Genomic DNA, 14,206 nt, shown 5'->3' with positions numbered 1-14,206 from the left:
CCTTATCGATGTGTACACACAGGAGAGGGATGATATCTTCTCGATCCACTCGGTGGGGGTGAAGTGCATGCATTCTCATAAGCCGCGACAAGCAAATCTCGGTGTATTCGCGGAGAAGACGAGTGGGAATCTCCGCGGTTCTTCCGCGAAGTGTACGTGCCCGGGATATCTCGTGTATCGCGAAGGGGAAACCCTGTTTGGATAGATCGCATCCACTGATCGTGATATTTCGCCTGTGTGACACGTGTAATCCGAACGACGATTTATTTATAACGCGTTTCGTACCTAGCGACGTTGATGCGTCGCTCGGTTTCTTTCGCGGATTTGTCAGCCCATGAATAAAAACGAGACAGTTGGACGTGAAATCGGGACGAGTTTCGTGGTAGGGTTACTTACGAATTTGACCGTTTCTTCTTCAACGATCGGGGAAACGATGGACGATGGAGATAGATTTTGATGGAGGACGATACAGGGAATTTTTAATTATTATGAGTATTTTTTCCCAATAATTTAATTTCCTATTGAATTTTTTTTGGAGGGTAATTAATGTGATAGGTGAATTTTTAGTAATTTCTCATTAGTTAATTAATCATTAATGTTTACGCGTCTTAATAAAGGTTTTCATGGTTTGACTGATGATGGGCATGTTTACGTATAATTTGTACACAGCGTATGACGTTCTCAGCATAATATCTCTGGGCTATGTAAACGTTGCTTTCAATGAATCAGACACGAAGATCAGTTGGTAAATTATTCCCATATTCACATCGTCTTATTATCCTTTAATTATTTTATCTTGTAAAAGAATCCTTCTTATTTGAAACCATCTATGTGTACGTATTAATTTTTCTAATCTCTCGATGACAGTTTTTTCTTATTGTTCGTTACTTCGAATGGAGTTTAAAACTTAGCACGAGGATGACAAGCGCGATGAAAAACAAGTACAAACGGTATTGCCACGGTACGGATTTCACGATCCTCACGGTTTGCCAAGAATTTTCAGGCGAACGACAGACTTTCCAAGACAGAAACGGGAAGTTCGCGAAAGGAACGGATCCGTGTTTCACGCTCGAGAGCGTTGAAAACGCGTCGGGATAAGGGGTTAATGAAAATATATTGCCCCCAATAAGGCAAAATAATCGCTCGTTCAATTCGTTCTCTCCTTCCTACCTACCCAATTCCTTTTTATAATATTATCCGACAATAAGATCCTTATTTACCATTCTCTCTTTTTACCTGTTTATTATATCCTCTCTTATTTTCACCCTTCTTAATCTCTTAGTTTCTCTCACATCTCGCAAATACTTGTTTCTCGTCGTGCCATTTTATTCTCATCCTAATTACGAACGTACCGAAATCGTAACTTTCGCGCGTAATTAAAACGAGGCGGGTAAATAAATTGTAAAACAAGAGAGAGAGAGAGGAAGAGAGAGAAGAAAGAATTCGTTGGCATGTTCGTCCGACCGAATAATTTTTCGAAGGGCCTTTCATTGTACGCGTGGATACACGAGGCGAACCCTTTTTGGTCGCATTACTTGCGGCATTTTGGTGTTGCGCGATAAAATAAAACATTTCGCGAAATAACGAGGCCACTGATGCGTCTATAAAAAATATATAGGCGTGACGTGTAAAGGTATTTGTACATGTGTGCATTCGCTCGCTTCCGTCGAGTTGACATCGTGAACGAACATCGGTGTAAATTGAACACATGTTTTGCATTAGCGGTGCCATTTTCGCCTATATATACAGTTTCACGAAAAACCTACATTTTCGAACAGCCTCGATACATTACCGCATCGAATCTGCGCGCTAGATTATTCGACGAAATGTCGATCGGGGTGAAATGTTATCTAAACTGGACCATTGATTCGATGGAATTTGACGAATTACGCGTATTCTACAAAATTGTTCTTGTCTTTTTGGAATGGGACAAGAAATAATGATGATCGTGTTATCGAATAATATAGTGTATACAAATATTTTCAGAATAATTATATACAATAATTGATCAATTAATAATAGTGAATTAGAATCGAGAGACCATAATATTAAAAGTTGTAGGTATTCTCTTGCATATATAATAATTTCAAATTCATTCCCTGCATTATCGCATTTATTATTCTTATTCGCGATATTGATAACTTATTGCAATAGCATTAGTTTAATTATTCAAGGGATTCCAGAAATAGTTGTATTGCAGACTAATTAACAGATGATTTGTTTATACAGATGCAAGGTTTATTGAAAATAATATTAACATCGGATAACCACACTCATTGATTGACCTGCATTCGATATACGTGGTGTTTATTACTGTTTAAATATATTGTTATTATTAAAGTAATTAATTCTCTCATTAATCAGTCAATCATATAATTAAAAATAAAAATTATTACACGAGTTAATGATCAACAATTATCCGTTGTAATTCTCCACGCCTATCGTTAATCAAAACAAGCCTTTAACTTTCTTTTCAAATCTGATTCAAGAAAACCCACCTTAAGTCTGACTTTCCACAAAATAACAATCTCTAAAAATCCCTTAGTGCCGATCTTCAAACGCGATCTATCGAGCATGATGCAATGTTATCCCTTATATACGAACATTTCGTGTTGTACGTGGACCAAAGTGGAAAAGAGCACATGCATCCTCATAAGCCGCGACAAGGAAATCTCGTGGCTGGAGGCGGTTGGGCTGGCCACGGGCCCATCGGTCTCTCGGCTGCCGTGTCTTTGCCTGTATTCGGCGTTCGTGTCCGATCGGCTCAGTTCGGGTTTTTCCGGGCGCGCTCCGTCAGTTAGGCGGCGCGCGCCTCGTGTCCCACGGAACGAGTCTCTCAGTGATTACCGTGCAGTCCTTGCGACACGATCTCAAGCTTCCTGTGTTACTGGTTTGACGACAAGGGTTGATCGCGCGCGAGTTGTACGAATACATCGAGTGACGGTGAAAGATACAACAAGTATTGCGAGAAATCGTTTTCTTACTCGTTATCCTTCGCGGCCGAGGAGAAATCGAGCGTGCGCAATCGCGCGCCGAATCGAGTTGAATCGGAGTATATAAAAGTGATCAAAGTGAGACAGAAGTTTTCGGTTATTCTTCGTAATTTTGCATGCGCCGTGACGTATTCCAGAGACATTTGTCAAACTTTTCGCGTATGGGACAAAGAAGGAAACGTGGAAATCAGTTGACCAAGGACGCATTCAGGTTTGTTCGCATGAAATCGCGGTAACATTGTATCACGTAATATCGCGCTATCTCGCGGGATAATGGATCAGTCGCGTGGCGAGGGGTGATGGACAATAGATGGACGCTACGTGTCGCTGTTCAACCGACGGATCGCGAGAATAGTATGTGGTATACGCGTGTGTCAATCGCGCGAAATCGATCGTTCGAACTTTTCAACAAGTTGTAACGCGCCGACTAAATTAATTCTCTCTTTGACGTATTCTCGGTCGAATTGTGCTACTTGTGTGTGCGTGTATGCTTGAAAGGACCGCGATGGAAAGGTATTTTATTGAAACGTTTCGCGGACGCGAAGTTTAACGCGAACGATGCTGCCATTTCGGGCTCTAGTGAATTTTTGCTAGTGACAAAAGAAGTTCATTCGGTAAATTATCCAGTTAATTGGATGGTAATCAACAGATCGATTTTGGAGGAGCGTTGTTTGAGTTGACAGCCTTTGAAAACAAGTTGAAAACTTTGGAAACTACTGGAAATTGTGTAACGTGGTTGGACGTGATTGTTGATGCCTCGACTGTTCTAACATTCCCAGAGAAACGATCGACTTTGCAAAGGAACAGGTAAGCGCGCTGTTAACGCCTCGAGAGAATTCTAGGAATTGTGTATAAACTCTTCGCTATGAGGTGATCGAGGTGTTGTGTATTTCATGATATCGCAAAATGCTCAAGGGAAAATGACTGTTAGCTCCTTTTACTTGGAATTTTGTTGTTTGGTTAGATAGGTTTGCTTTATGAGACAAAATTGTTCGATTGGGATTTTTTGTGGTTAGTATTGATCTTCTCCGGCATTGTCGAAAATTATGTACAATTTTTTCGATTTTATCATTTAATCTATTATATATAATATATGAAATCTGAGTAGTCAGGACTCTTTTATTAAAAGGATAATAGGATAAAAGGATATTTTAATTTTTCATTTTGGAGAATTAATATAATCAAATATGAAATTGAAACAAGCATATGACGTGATAATTTTTTTTTGTTTTTCATTTATTTAAAATGTGCAATTAAAAAATTTTGCATTTTTATTTTTAATAAATTGACATAATTGTAGAGATGTTTATTATTACTTTTCTTTTATTGATTACTTTCACTGCCAATATTATTTTCCTGTTCTACTATTTTTTAATATAATTAGACAATAATTAATCAATCAATAGTTTCATCATTTTTTATTCATATAATTAAAAAATATTTCATCTTTCAACTTTGATAACATTAGCACTTGATATTTTCATAATATTTCTTTCATTTGTTTGGTAGTGTAAAAGATGCCATATCTTTTAACTTCGATTAACTGTATTAATTTTAATTTTTCTTTCAATTATTTGTTAATCCTTTCATTCCGGTGCATGTACATACAAGTATATCAATTAGATCACAACATTATCAACTAATAGTTTAACTAATAGTTTTAACAATTAAAAAACGTAACAGATTTATAAAAATATATCGGTTCGCAATATTTTATTACCGCACTATTCTTTATCGATCGAAACTATTGAAACAAAATTCCAAAATTTATATCGTCGCGAAAATTCGAGCAACATGGAACGAGCAACCGCCTCATTTACCACGTTATAATATACGCATCACGCTTTAACTATGCGCAAAATTCAAGCCAAATTACCACCCTGAATATCGCGTTCGCGCCACTTATTATAAGGATAGCTCGCCTAAGAACTCTCGTTGTTCGTTCTGTGGTTCGAAATCTACTTAAAACTTTGTATCCTCGAGTGAATGACCACATAATGGTCGACGCAATGTCGGCTAATAAGACGCGCGCGAAACGCGAGTGGTGAAACAATGGGGGAGAGGGATGAAACGCATAATGCCGAGGCAGATCGGTCGGAAAACGAGAATTTTCACGAGTTCGAATCGCAAGAGGAGCGACGAACAAGGTTGAAGCGTGACTACTTTTCGTGAAATCCTATGTAACAAGATCAGAGGAAAACTTTAATTACTTGGGAATTATTCGAGATAATCGATGGAAACATCTCCTGGCCGAAACAGAGAGGGATTTTCGTGATCAGGGGCGTTGTTAATTGGGTAAGATCGGGTTGCCGGTCTCGTTTACACAATAAGGTGTCGATCAGTCGGAAACAATCAGCGTTTGAGTAATAACAGGGAGGGCGAGAGAGACGGACAGATAGATAGAAAGAGATAGAGATAAAGAGAGAGAGACGCGTTCCATTGGAATCACGTCAATGGTAGAGGGTTGGAGGCGGTGGAGGTGGCGAATTGAATAAGGAAGAATGGCTGTAATTCACATCGGTCTTTCTGACGTCGCTTCCGCTTTTCTTTTCGCGCTTATTCATTTTTACAGCAGTTGCGTCTGATGCGGCGCAAAAGATGCTCACGACCCAGTTTAAAAGAGTCGACGAGCGGACGATGTAATTATGATTTAGCGTGCTATTTTTCGTTTCTTTCCCACTTCTATTTTTTCCCCTCCCTCTCTCTTTCTCCGTTTCTTTTCTTCCGCTTCTCTCTTTCTTTTTCTCACTCCTCCAACGAGGGGAGGGGACAAGGTTGCTCAACGAAAATGGGGAAATGTCTTTCCGAGCGTGACAATGAAACTCGCGACAAAACCTTGTCGTTGTTGCATCCAAACTCTCTCTCTCTCTCTCTCTCTCGTTGCTTGAGCGTTTTTTATCCGTTCTTGTTGGGGGAGGGGAGGTAAAATTGTTTGACGTTCGTACGACCGTTTTCCTTTTACTCTCGCGCTCGGTTTCTTTCCACGTGGACGATTTCGGTGACGAATTCTGCCGCGTTTTCGAATTTTCAAACGTCGTCCTTAGGTCTCGATATTTCGAATATGTATTGGCTATTCAAGCCACGAGGGGGAAGATTTAATATGTAGATTTCGCGTTGTCTTTGAGCTTGGATTTCGATGGGGTGGTATTTGGAGAGTAATTACAGTTGAAACCTTAGAGAATGGAGAACCGTCTTGGGTTTCAGGTCCTTGTACGGAGCTCTCGAGGGTCTCGTATTGTCCTTTGATCCTTGTTAAGGTTAATTTGGAATTTAATTCTTCATCGGATTGTGCGAGATACAAGAGTCTCGCGAGACGTTTATTTAATTCGTACGTTTTTTCTTGGGATATAAATTTGAATTGTCCTTGCGAGAAGAAGAGGAAGAGTTCTCGTATTCTCAAATTTATTAATCTCTCGAGGGACCAATTTATTAAGAAAATTAGAGTAGGATATTTATATTTTCACGAATCGTGAAACTTGAACCAAATTTTTCTTTTATTCTTGAACCAAATGCAGACATTCGTACCGATATTTCTTCTGAAAAGATTCCGAAGGAAACTTGAAATTAATTTTCGAAGAACGGTTGATCGATCGATCGAATTGTTCCAAACTTCTCCCAGTTTCATATAATAAACATGAGAGTTGATGAAGAACATTCGGGAACCAAATATCTATTCGTTTGAAATGAATATATATTTAAATTAGCATTTCTTCTAATCTGAATTGTCAGCGTATATATAAACAATCGGCGTAATCGTGCTCGATAATGCAAAGCATATGAAATCGTTACTGTTTCCATATTTACCGACGATATTTCCACGAAATTCCACAGTCAGATAATTGAAACGCTTTTAAATACGAAGCTTCGATTTAATGAACGAATATCATCGCATTATCATCCCGATCGTGTTTCGATAATCGATACCTCACGCTTAATAAAACGAGGACGGTTCATTTCACAAGCGAACGTGAATTTTGACAAAGGAACCGCCGCTCCAGTAATTTTCTAAATTGGACCCCTCCTCGGGTTTGGCTTTTCGAAAAGCGGCATTCGTCCTAAAAGAGGATGACTCGCCACTTCTTTCTCCGATTGTTCGCACGTTGGATGGGGTCGATACCAGGAAATATACCGTTACATGCTCGAGGAGGGCAAATTAGACACTTGTCGCACGGTTAACCGGCAATTTTCATATAGGAGAACCGCCATCGAGGATTTACAATTTGATGGTTGCAAATAAGAAGGAGGGGATCCCTTCGAAGGACACGGTCGTTTGTCGGTGCAGTCCTCCCGGACTGAAATCCGGTGATTTGCACAGGTTTGCGTTTCAGATCAGAAAGGGATGAATGGGTCTTCCGTGATTTCTCACGTGTATTTCATTATGGTCTTGTGTGATTTCAGTTTAGATTGGTAAATTTTATTTTTTTCTTTCCAACACGTATTCGAGGCTACAACGTTATTTAGGCAAAAATGATTCGATATAGGAAATCGGTGGATTGTATGACTTTCATCCAAATTATTTTCTTGGCGATTAACCGATGTAAAAAATTATTAAAAAGAGTCTAAATTATTACGATAAGAATCGTTGCTCTTCCCAATTTCTCAATTTTTCGTTCATTTCAATCTACGCAATCACTTATCCTAATTTGCACAATCGTAAAATAAATCGCGTAGAAATCGATAACAGGAGGGAACAAGGATCCTTTTCGCGCGATTCATTTACATCCCTTTTAATATTCGGCCAACGATTCGGCGAATTTGAGGCACGTTCTGCGTGCACTGTTGGCGTGCCAAGGCTCGCGGAAACGTCGTCGTCGACAACGAGGACGACTGGTGTTCGGGATGACGACGACGGGGTTGGCCCGAATTCGTGAATGAGGATCGTTGTCGGAAAGCGCATTAAAATTCCAAGAATATTCATAAAGGGCGCGAGAGGAGAGAGCGAGCGAGACGCCGTCACAAAAGATGGAAACTAGGCGCTTCCTTTTCCTTTTTTCCCTCCCCCGCGCTCTGCGAATGCAACGTCAGTTGCATTCGGCGGAGTGCATATCTGGCGCAATCGAATTCGACCCATTGTCGACCGAAACCATCCCCTTTCGACGCCTCTTATTGCGCTTATAGGGGAGGATCGGGTGAAGAGAGGATCGTTAAGGTCCAATCTCAACCCCCTCGAGCTGACCGCCGAATAGTTGCACGCGCGTCGATGCATTTACATGGAAATCTCCAAACCCACCCTTCCCTCCCCTCCATTACATTCCGCGCATTATGACGTTTCCTCGTCCACCTCGTGACCTCTCTTAAGAATCCTTGGAATTTTGTTCTTTCCTTTCGAGGCACGCCGGTTTCTCGTTTTAATCTTTGATTTTGCGAGACGAGAGGGATGGATTTATCGAAGCTCGGATCGGAGGCGAGTTTTGAATTTCAGTTTTATTATAGGTAATGGGATAATTGTAAACTCCTGGGTGAAGAAAGATGGGGTTTTTTGATGAAAAATTAGATTCCTTTTTTTAGAAAAATATTTGATTAGATGACAAATAGTAGATAGAAATTTTGAATGGAATGGAGTTATACAGTCAAAGAGACAATGAAATTATACAATTCACAAGAGATCTATAAAAAAGTTCCGAACACGTTTAGAGAACGAAAGGGGGAGGAAGAGATTCTCAAACACCGCTTCGTGAAAAAAAAACTCAGCGTTTATCGTTTTCTAAATTTCAATATTCCCAAAATATCCGAGGGGAAAGCGCCTCTTGACACTTTTCCAAGCTTAGTATCGCTCTAACTACACCCTAAACTCTTCCAAGCCGAATTTCCCTCGTACGCGCGATAAACTGACGACGATCCAAGGGATCCGAAAGCGTTGAATGTGAAAAAAAAAAAAAAAAAGAAATACCATTCAACGACGCAACCATTTTTCGAAAAAGCGGACTGGCGAAAAACCAGGACGCGATTACAACGAATGCATAACGTCAGCAAGCGTCACATAGGGGGTTGAAACCGGGATAGAGAGTTGAAAGAGGAGTGGGGGGAAAAAAAAGAAGAAAAAGGGACAGGTCTATCGTCTCGTAGCAGCGGCAGACTGCAATGGGCGTGCAATCGCTGCTGGAACTTGAATACGAGCCCTTGCACGCGCGAGAAAGGAAAATCAGCAGAATGGGATTCGTGCGAGGGAGAGACATCGGTCGAGAGAAGAAGGGGAGGGAAAGAACGTGCGAAAAGGGCGAAAGATGGCGCGGAACAGCATTGGGGTGGATGGGCTTGGTGAGCGCGATCGAGTGAAATTTCACTTGTTAACGTTTTCAGCTATCAACGTGCGGCTGATATTTCGCCACGCGTCGAATCAAAGGACTCGATGCGTGATGCGAATCTCGCGATAACGAGTTTTTTTTTTTTGGTTCTTTTACCAATCGCGCTATCTCTGGAAGCAGAGAGTCGTTCGTTAAGAGTTGAATAGGGATGGGAAATTAAATATTTCGTTGAACGAGAAAGATTTCATCGTTGCAGTATAAATATTTTAGAGAGAGAGAGAGAGAGAGAGAGAATGAATAATTTATTTTTTTATAGAATCGTAGAAATGATTTATGTTAAGTAAACACGTTAATTACGCGTTGAGTTTCTTTTGAACGAAGGCGCTTTGTATTACAGGGGCGGGGAAAAAAATTGTTCGTTAAATCAAACTGGAATCGTGACCAGAGAATCGTTTTCTCCGGAAGATTCGATGTTTGAACTATTCGATGGTTCGTTTAAGACTTTGATTTAAAAAGGTCGAAGCCTCGCGTTGAATTTCGAATGGATCGATAAGCTTCGCCAATATCTGACGAAGTTTCGCTCCTTTTTTTTTATTTCTTTTTTTTTTTTTTATTTAAATTACTAATTAGTACACGCCAGTAATGCTTTTGTGCGCTTTTTGGACGAGTTTCATTTTTCTACCCTTTAATTTCTAACTCGTGTACATTCTGTATATTCACGAATCGTTAACGCACAAAGTAATCTCGCTCACTCGTTGATCAATCGAGTTTCAATCCCGACGGAAAATTCCCTTTCTCATTATCCTTAATCGCGGAATTTCCATCGAAGACCGAATTTATTCATTTCTTCGACGAGGATTCGATGCGTTTCCAACTGGACTTTAATGTATCGGCCCTCCCTTTAATTTTTCTGTTCTTGTGCGAAGAACGAGTCGAGCAACTTTCTTTTGAACATAGTGAAGAATTTTAATCAATTACTTGTCACTATTGAGAATAGTTTTAATTTTAAAAACGTGCAAGGGAATACTTCTTCTTTTCTCAAGTTTCATCTTAAAAAAAAAAAGAAAATAATAATTAATTAGAGAAAGAGGTATAAAAAGAATTTAAACATTTCATGTTCAAAGAGAGAATAAATTTCCATTGGAGATTTCTGTCTCTTCCTTCCGAAATATTAATTAGTATCCGCTTGAAATCGTTCTTCCGTTTTATATTTTTCTTATAGAATGTTTTTTTACATTTTTCTCTTACGAAAGTCGCGAGTTCCCGTTTAATACGAATCTCTGGAATCTCTGGACGGAGAAACTTTTCCAGTAACCGAATCCTATTGTCCTATTTAATAATCGATGAAATAGTCATAATAGCGGGTGAAATCAAATTAAATTCACTTTAATCGATTCAAATAGAATTTAAATTCAATCAGTAATAACGTTCTTCCACATCTCCTCAATGCTAAAATTTAATATTCTCCGAATTTAAATCCTTGATTTAATATTTCCCAAAAATCTAATTTTCCGTTAATATATTCAATTTCCTTTTTTTTTTTTTTTTTAAATCAATCATTCAAGATTAATCACAGATTAAAAGGAAACGAAATGAAAAAAACAATAATAGTCAAAAATATTGCAAAACCGATAAGACAATTTCACGAATCAATAGTTTTGAAAGGTACAAAGGGAATAATTCAAAAATCCGCAAAAATATCGCCAAAGACATTGCAAAAACTGAAAAAAAAATGTATAGTCAACAGAATGAGTTGCATGTACATAGAACGATTTTTTTCAGTGGAAAATCTCTTTGAAGAACTGAGATCAAACTTCAGAATTTTGCTATTTTTTCATGTTTTGAATACAATTTTGCCTGCGAATATTTTTTTTACATCAGAACGATGAAAAAAAGAATATACTAAACCCGAATATACTAAACTAAAATTTTATAACATCACAAGTTTTACTCTATTTCGCACCGTCATAAAGTTACATTTAAAAAAAAGAAAAAAGAAAGAAAAGGAAAACATAGTCGAAATCTCAAGGATTGATTTATCCCTCCAATCTATTGTGTCTTACACAATCACATAACAATTTCGTTTCGTTGAAAATTGAATTAATTTTACAACACAACATTCTAATAATTTGCTTCATCTAACTTATACGACTTTTCTGATCTAGAAGACACAACCATACGGTTCAATTCCATACGGTTCACGACACATTAATCAATCGAATTTCATAGTTCAATCGCATTCATTCATTTCAACTGATCATCGATTCCAGCCTCATCCTAGCCTCTCGTTCATCTTCCCCTTTATCTCTCCATCTATCTAACCGATTTTCTTTCGTTGCAAGGTGACGGTGGCGGGAACGAGCAACGTGGGACCGCACGGAGGAGGAGGTGGAAAGGGGGATTCCCTTGCAGCAGGGTTGTCGAGGAGGTGCGTCGCGCGGAGAGGGTGGCGGAAAAGTCGCAGGAAGCCGTTTGGAGAGAGGGTGGCGCGAGAAGGGAGGAGGTTTGGAGAAAGGAGGAGAGGAAGGGCGAGAACACAACGCAGGCTGTGTGTGTTTCGTCGTCGGTTTGTTGTGTTGAAGGAGAAAACGGGAAGAACGTCGTTGAAAAGAAGAGAAACGGGGGAGAAAGTGTGTGGGAGAAAGAATAGGAATAGAGAGGGGTAGGAACGTGTGCCGTTGACGTGATTACGAGTGACGTGACGTGACGTGACGTGACGTCGAGGCGTCGAGATGCTCCTGGATGAGATGGCCGCCTCCGTTCACACGCTGCTGTCACTACTTCTCGTCCTCGGTGGTTGTACGCTGTGCAGCGGCAGGATCACGAATCAGGAGATAGGTGAGTGGAAAAATACTTTGCTACCTCTATCGAGGAATCCTCTTATTCGTGCCGTCCGCGACGACGTCCTTTGACGTGTTTCATTTCTACTTCTCCCCTAAAAATTTCCAATATGAACTTGATAATTCGAAGAAAAAGTAATTTTCGAATTTTCTTAACCGAATGTTGAAGTTTCAAAATATGATTTTAAATTTTTGATTAGTAATATATAATATAGTAGGTAGGTAGTAGGGTGTCGTAAAAAGTTGGAAATATTTTAGAATCTGGTATAAAGGAGCAAATTTTACCTTTACTGTTCCTATAAATAAATGTTCAATGAAGTTGAACTTGTAGCTCTTCTCTATTTTTCATAGCTGTTTAATGATATTTTAGAAATTTTGAGGATGACACGTGAAATTAGGATTTTAAATATGTAACTAATAATTTTCGTGCATAAATCTTGGCGGTATTTCGAGTGTATAAATTCTTGGAAAATTTGAACAGGATGTTTCCAATTAAGTATATCTTCTCGTACTTTGATTTTGAATCGTGTCGAGTTTAATAGCGTTAGAGAAATATTTGAAAGTAAATTAAGTGAATTTAATATATTTCAACTCGAGATATTAACTTAAAATATATTTTATATTTATAATTCGTTATAGTAGTTGAAATATCGATAAACTTTTTACCTGTAGATTTCCATGCAATGACCTTTAGATAATCTAAGATTATATTACAGAGTTCTCATATAATAAGTTACAACGTAATTTATTTATATAAAGTTTACAACTTTCTCGCCTGTATTTCCAACAATTTCAAATTCTCTCTCTCTCTCTTATATTAAATCATTCAAGGTCATTGCAATTTCTTGGATACGTGAATCAAATTTATTTCTCTTGTATCATTTCACTTTTCCAATCCTGAAAATAATATTTTTATAAGAAGATTTTCGATTTAGAAATATATTTATAACAAACATGCATAATTAGACAGAGGATGATTTTTATATCGAGTCAAAAATTGTTAAATTGTTTTTAGAAAACAATGATTAAATCACAATCAAAATCTAACCGTTCGAAAAATTACAGATATAACAATACTCGTAATTTTTATTTTTCAAAAATCTTTTCCTCCCAAACTTTTTCGCCTAATCTTCCACGCGTCATTAATCTCGATTATGCATTAATTTGCATCCGTAAAAATCAGCGCGAGAAATTACGAACGACGACAACCTGTGGCTTCCTTCATAGCGTAGCTTCATTCGCCGATCTCGGGGGTAAATAATTAACCGAAAAATCAACTTCGAATAATAGCTAGGCACTTTGATACCGTACCTAATTAATTGTGTGTGATACATCGTTGCTGGTGCGTTTCTCGCTTGTATATAGCGTTTATAATTGTGCCAATTGGGCCGATGTGGCACGAGGGTGTTCAACAAAATTTCACCCTTTCCTTTCCATCTATCTTTTTCCATCTCTCGAGTACATATTTGATCAATTAGCAAATGTAATGAACGTATCCCATTGTTTTATATCTTCCCTCTTTCATCCAATGGGTTTAATTTAAATCGTTTTATATATGTATTAATTTATTCCAATCCGTTTTGTGTTTGCTCGCGAAATTATATGTAAATACGGTCATTTTTTTTTCTTTTATTCAACGCAAGTGGAATAATAATGGAGGATGAATCGTGAAAAATCGTTCGCGTGAAATATCAGAGAAGTATAATAGAGGAGAAGTTTTTCTCTTTCCAAAAAGACGAGGAAGAAAGGTGAATTAAATATCGACTCGAAAACAGCTAGTTTGTTACGTGTAATAATGAGATACAAGGATTTAGCAAGATTTTTAATAGTTCATTTTATATATATATATATAAATCTGCGGGCAATGCAACGAGGAAATACAGATTTTCTTCCTCGTGGGGATTATTTAAATTCACTTTTAACCAAATTGGACGCAAATTCGAATTTATATTTAATTACTCCACGCGGAATAAAGTTGCGTAAATATGTTTGGTAAATGAACGAATTTTGCACTTCGATTTATAATTGCACTTTAATTTATAAAAAACACGCGAGAAAACGCGTCGAAGAAAAATTTTGAGGAAATTTTAGAGAGGGGAAAAAAAGTATGTGATACCACGAGGATAAA

The 14,206-nt window shown here is 38.2% G+C and overlaps 1 protein-coding gene across 9 annotated transcripts in view; it reads left to right on the top strand.

Moving 5' to 3' along the window:
- The window catches only part of LOC107996518 (nephrin), a 419,478-nt gene that overhangs the window by 88,794 nt on the left and 316,478 nt on the right, over positions 1 to 14,206 (top strand). For 6 of the 9 annotated variants that reach the window (XM_062074576.1, XM_062074581.1, XM_062074577.1 and 3 more), the window contains one exon: positions 11,581 to 12,076. In XM_062074576.1, coding sequence (XP_061930560.1) covers positions 11,971 to 12,076 — 106 coding nt within the window. In that variant the 5' untranslated portion in view covers positions 11,581 to 11,970. Of the gene's footprint in view, positions 1 to 2,820; positions 3,801 to 11,580; positions 12,077 to 14,206 lie in introns of those variants that run through there. The other 3 variants (XM_062074573.1, XM_062074578.1, XM_062074582.1) reach the window with 3 other exon arrangements.

This window comes from Apis cerana, linkage group LG5 (genome assembly GCF_029169275.1).
Source record: "Apis cerana isolate GH-2021 linkage group LG5, AcerK_1.0, whole genome shotgun sequence".
NCBI classification, from domain to species: domain Eukaryota; kingdom Metazoa; phylum Arthropoda; class Insecta; order Hymenoptera; family Apidae; genus Apis; species Apis cerana.
The sequence above is the reverse complement of the archived record's forward strand: the minus strand, read 5'-3'. Positions and strand labels throughout refer to the sequence as shown.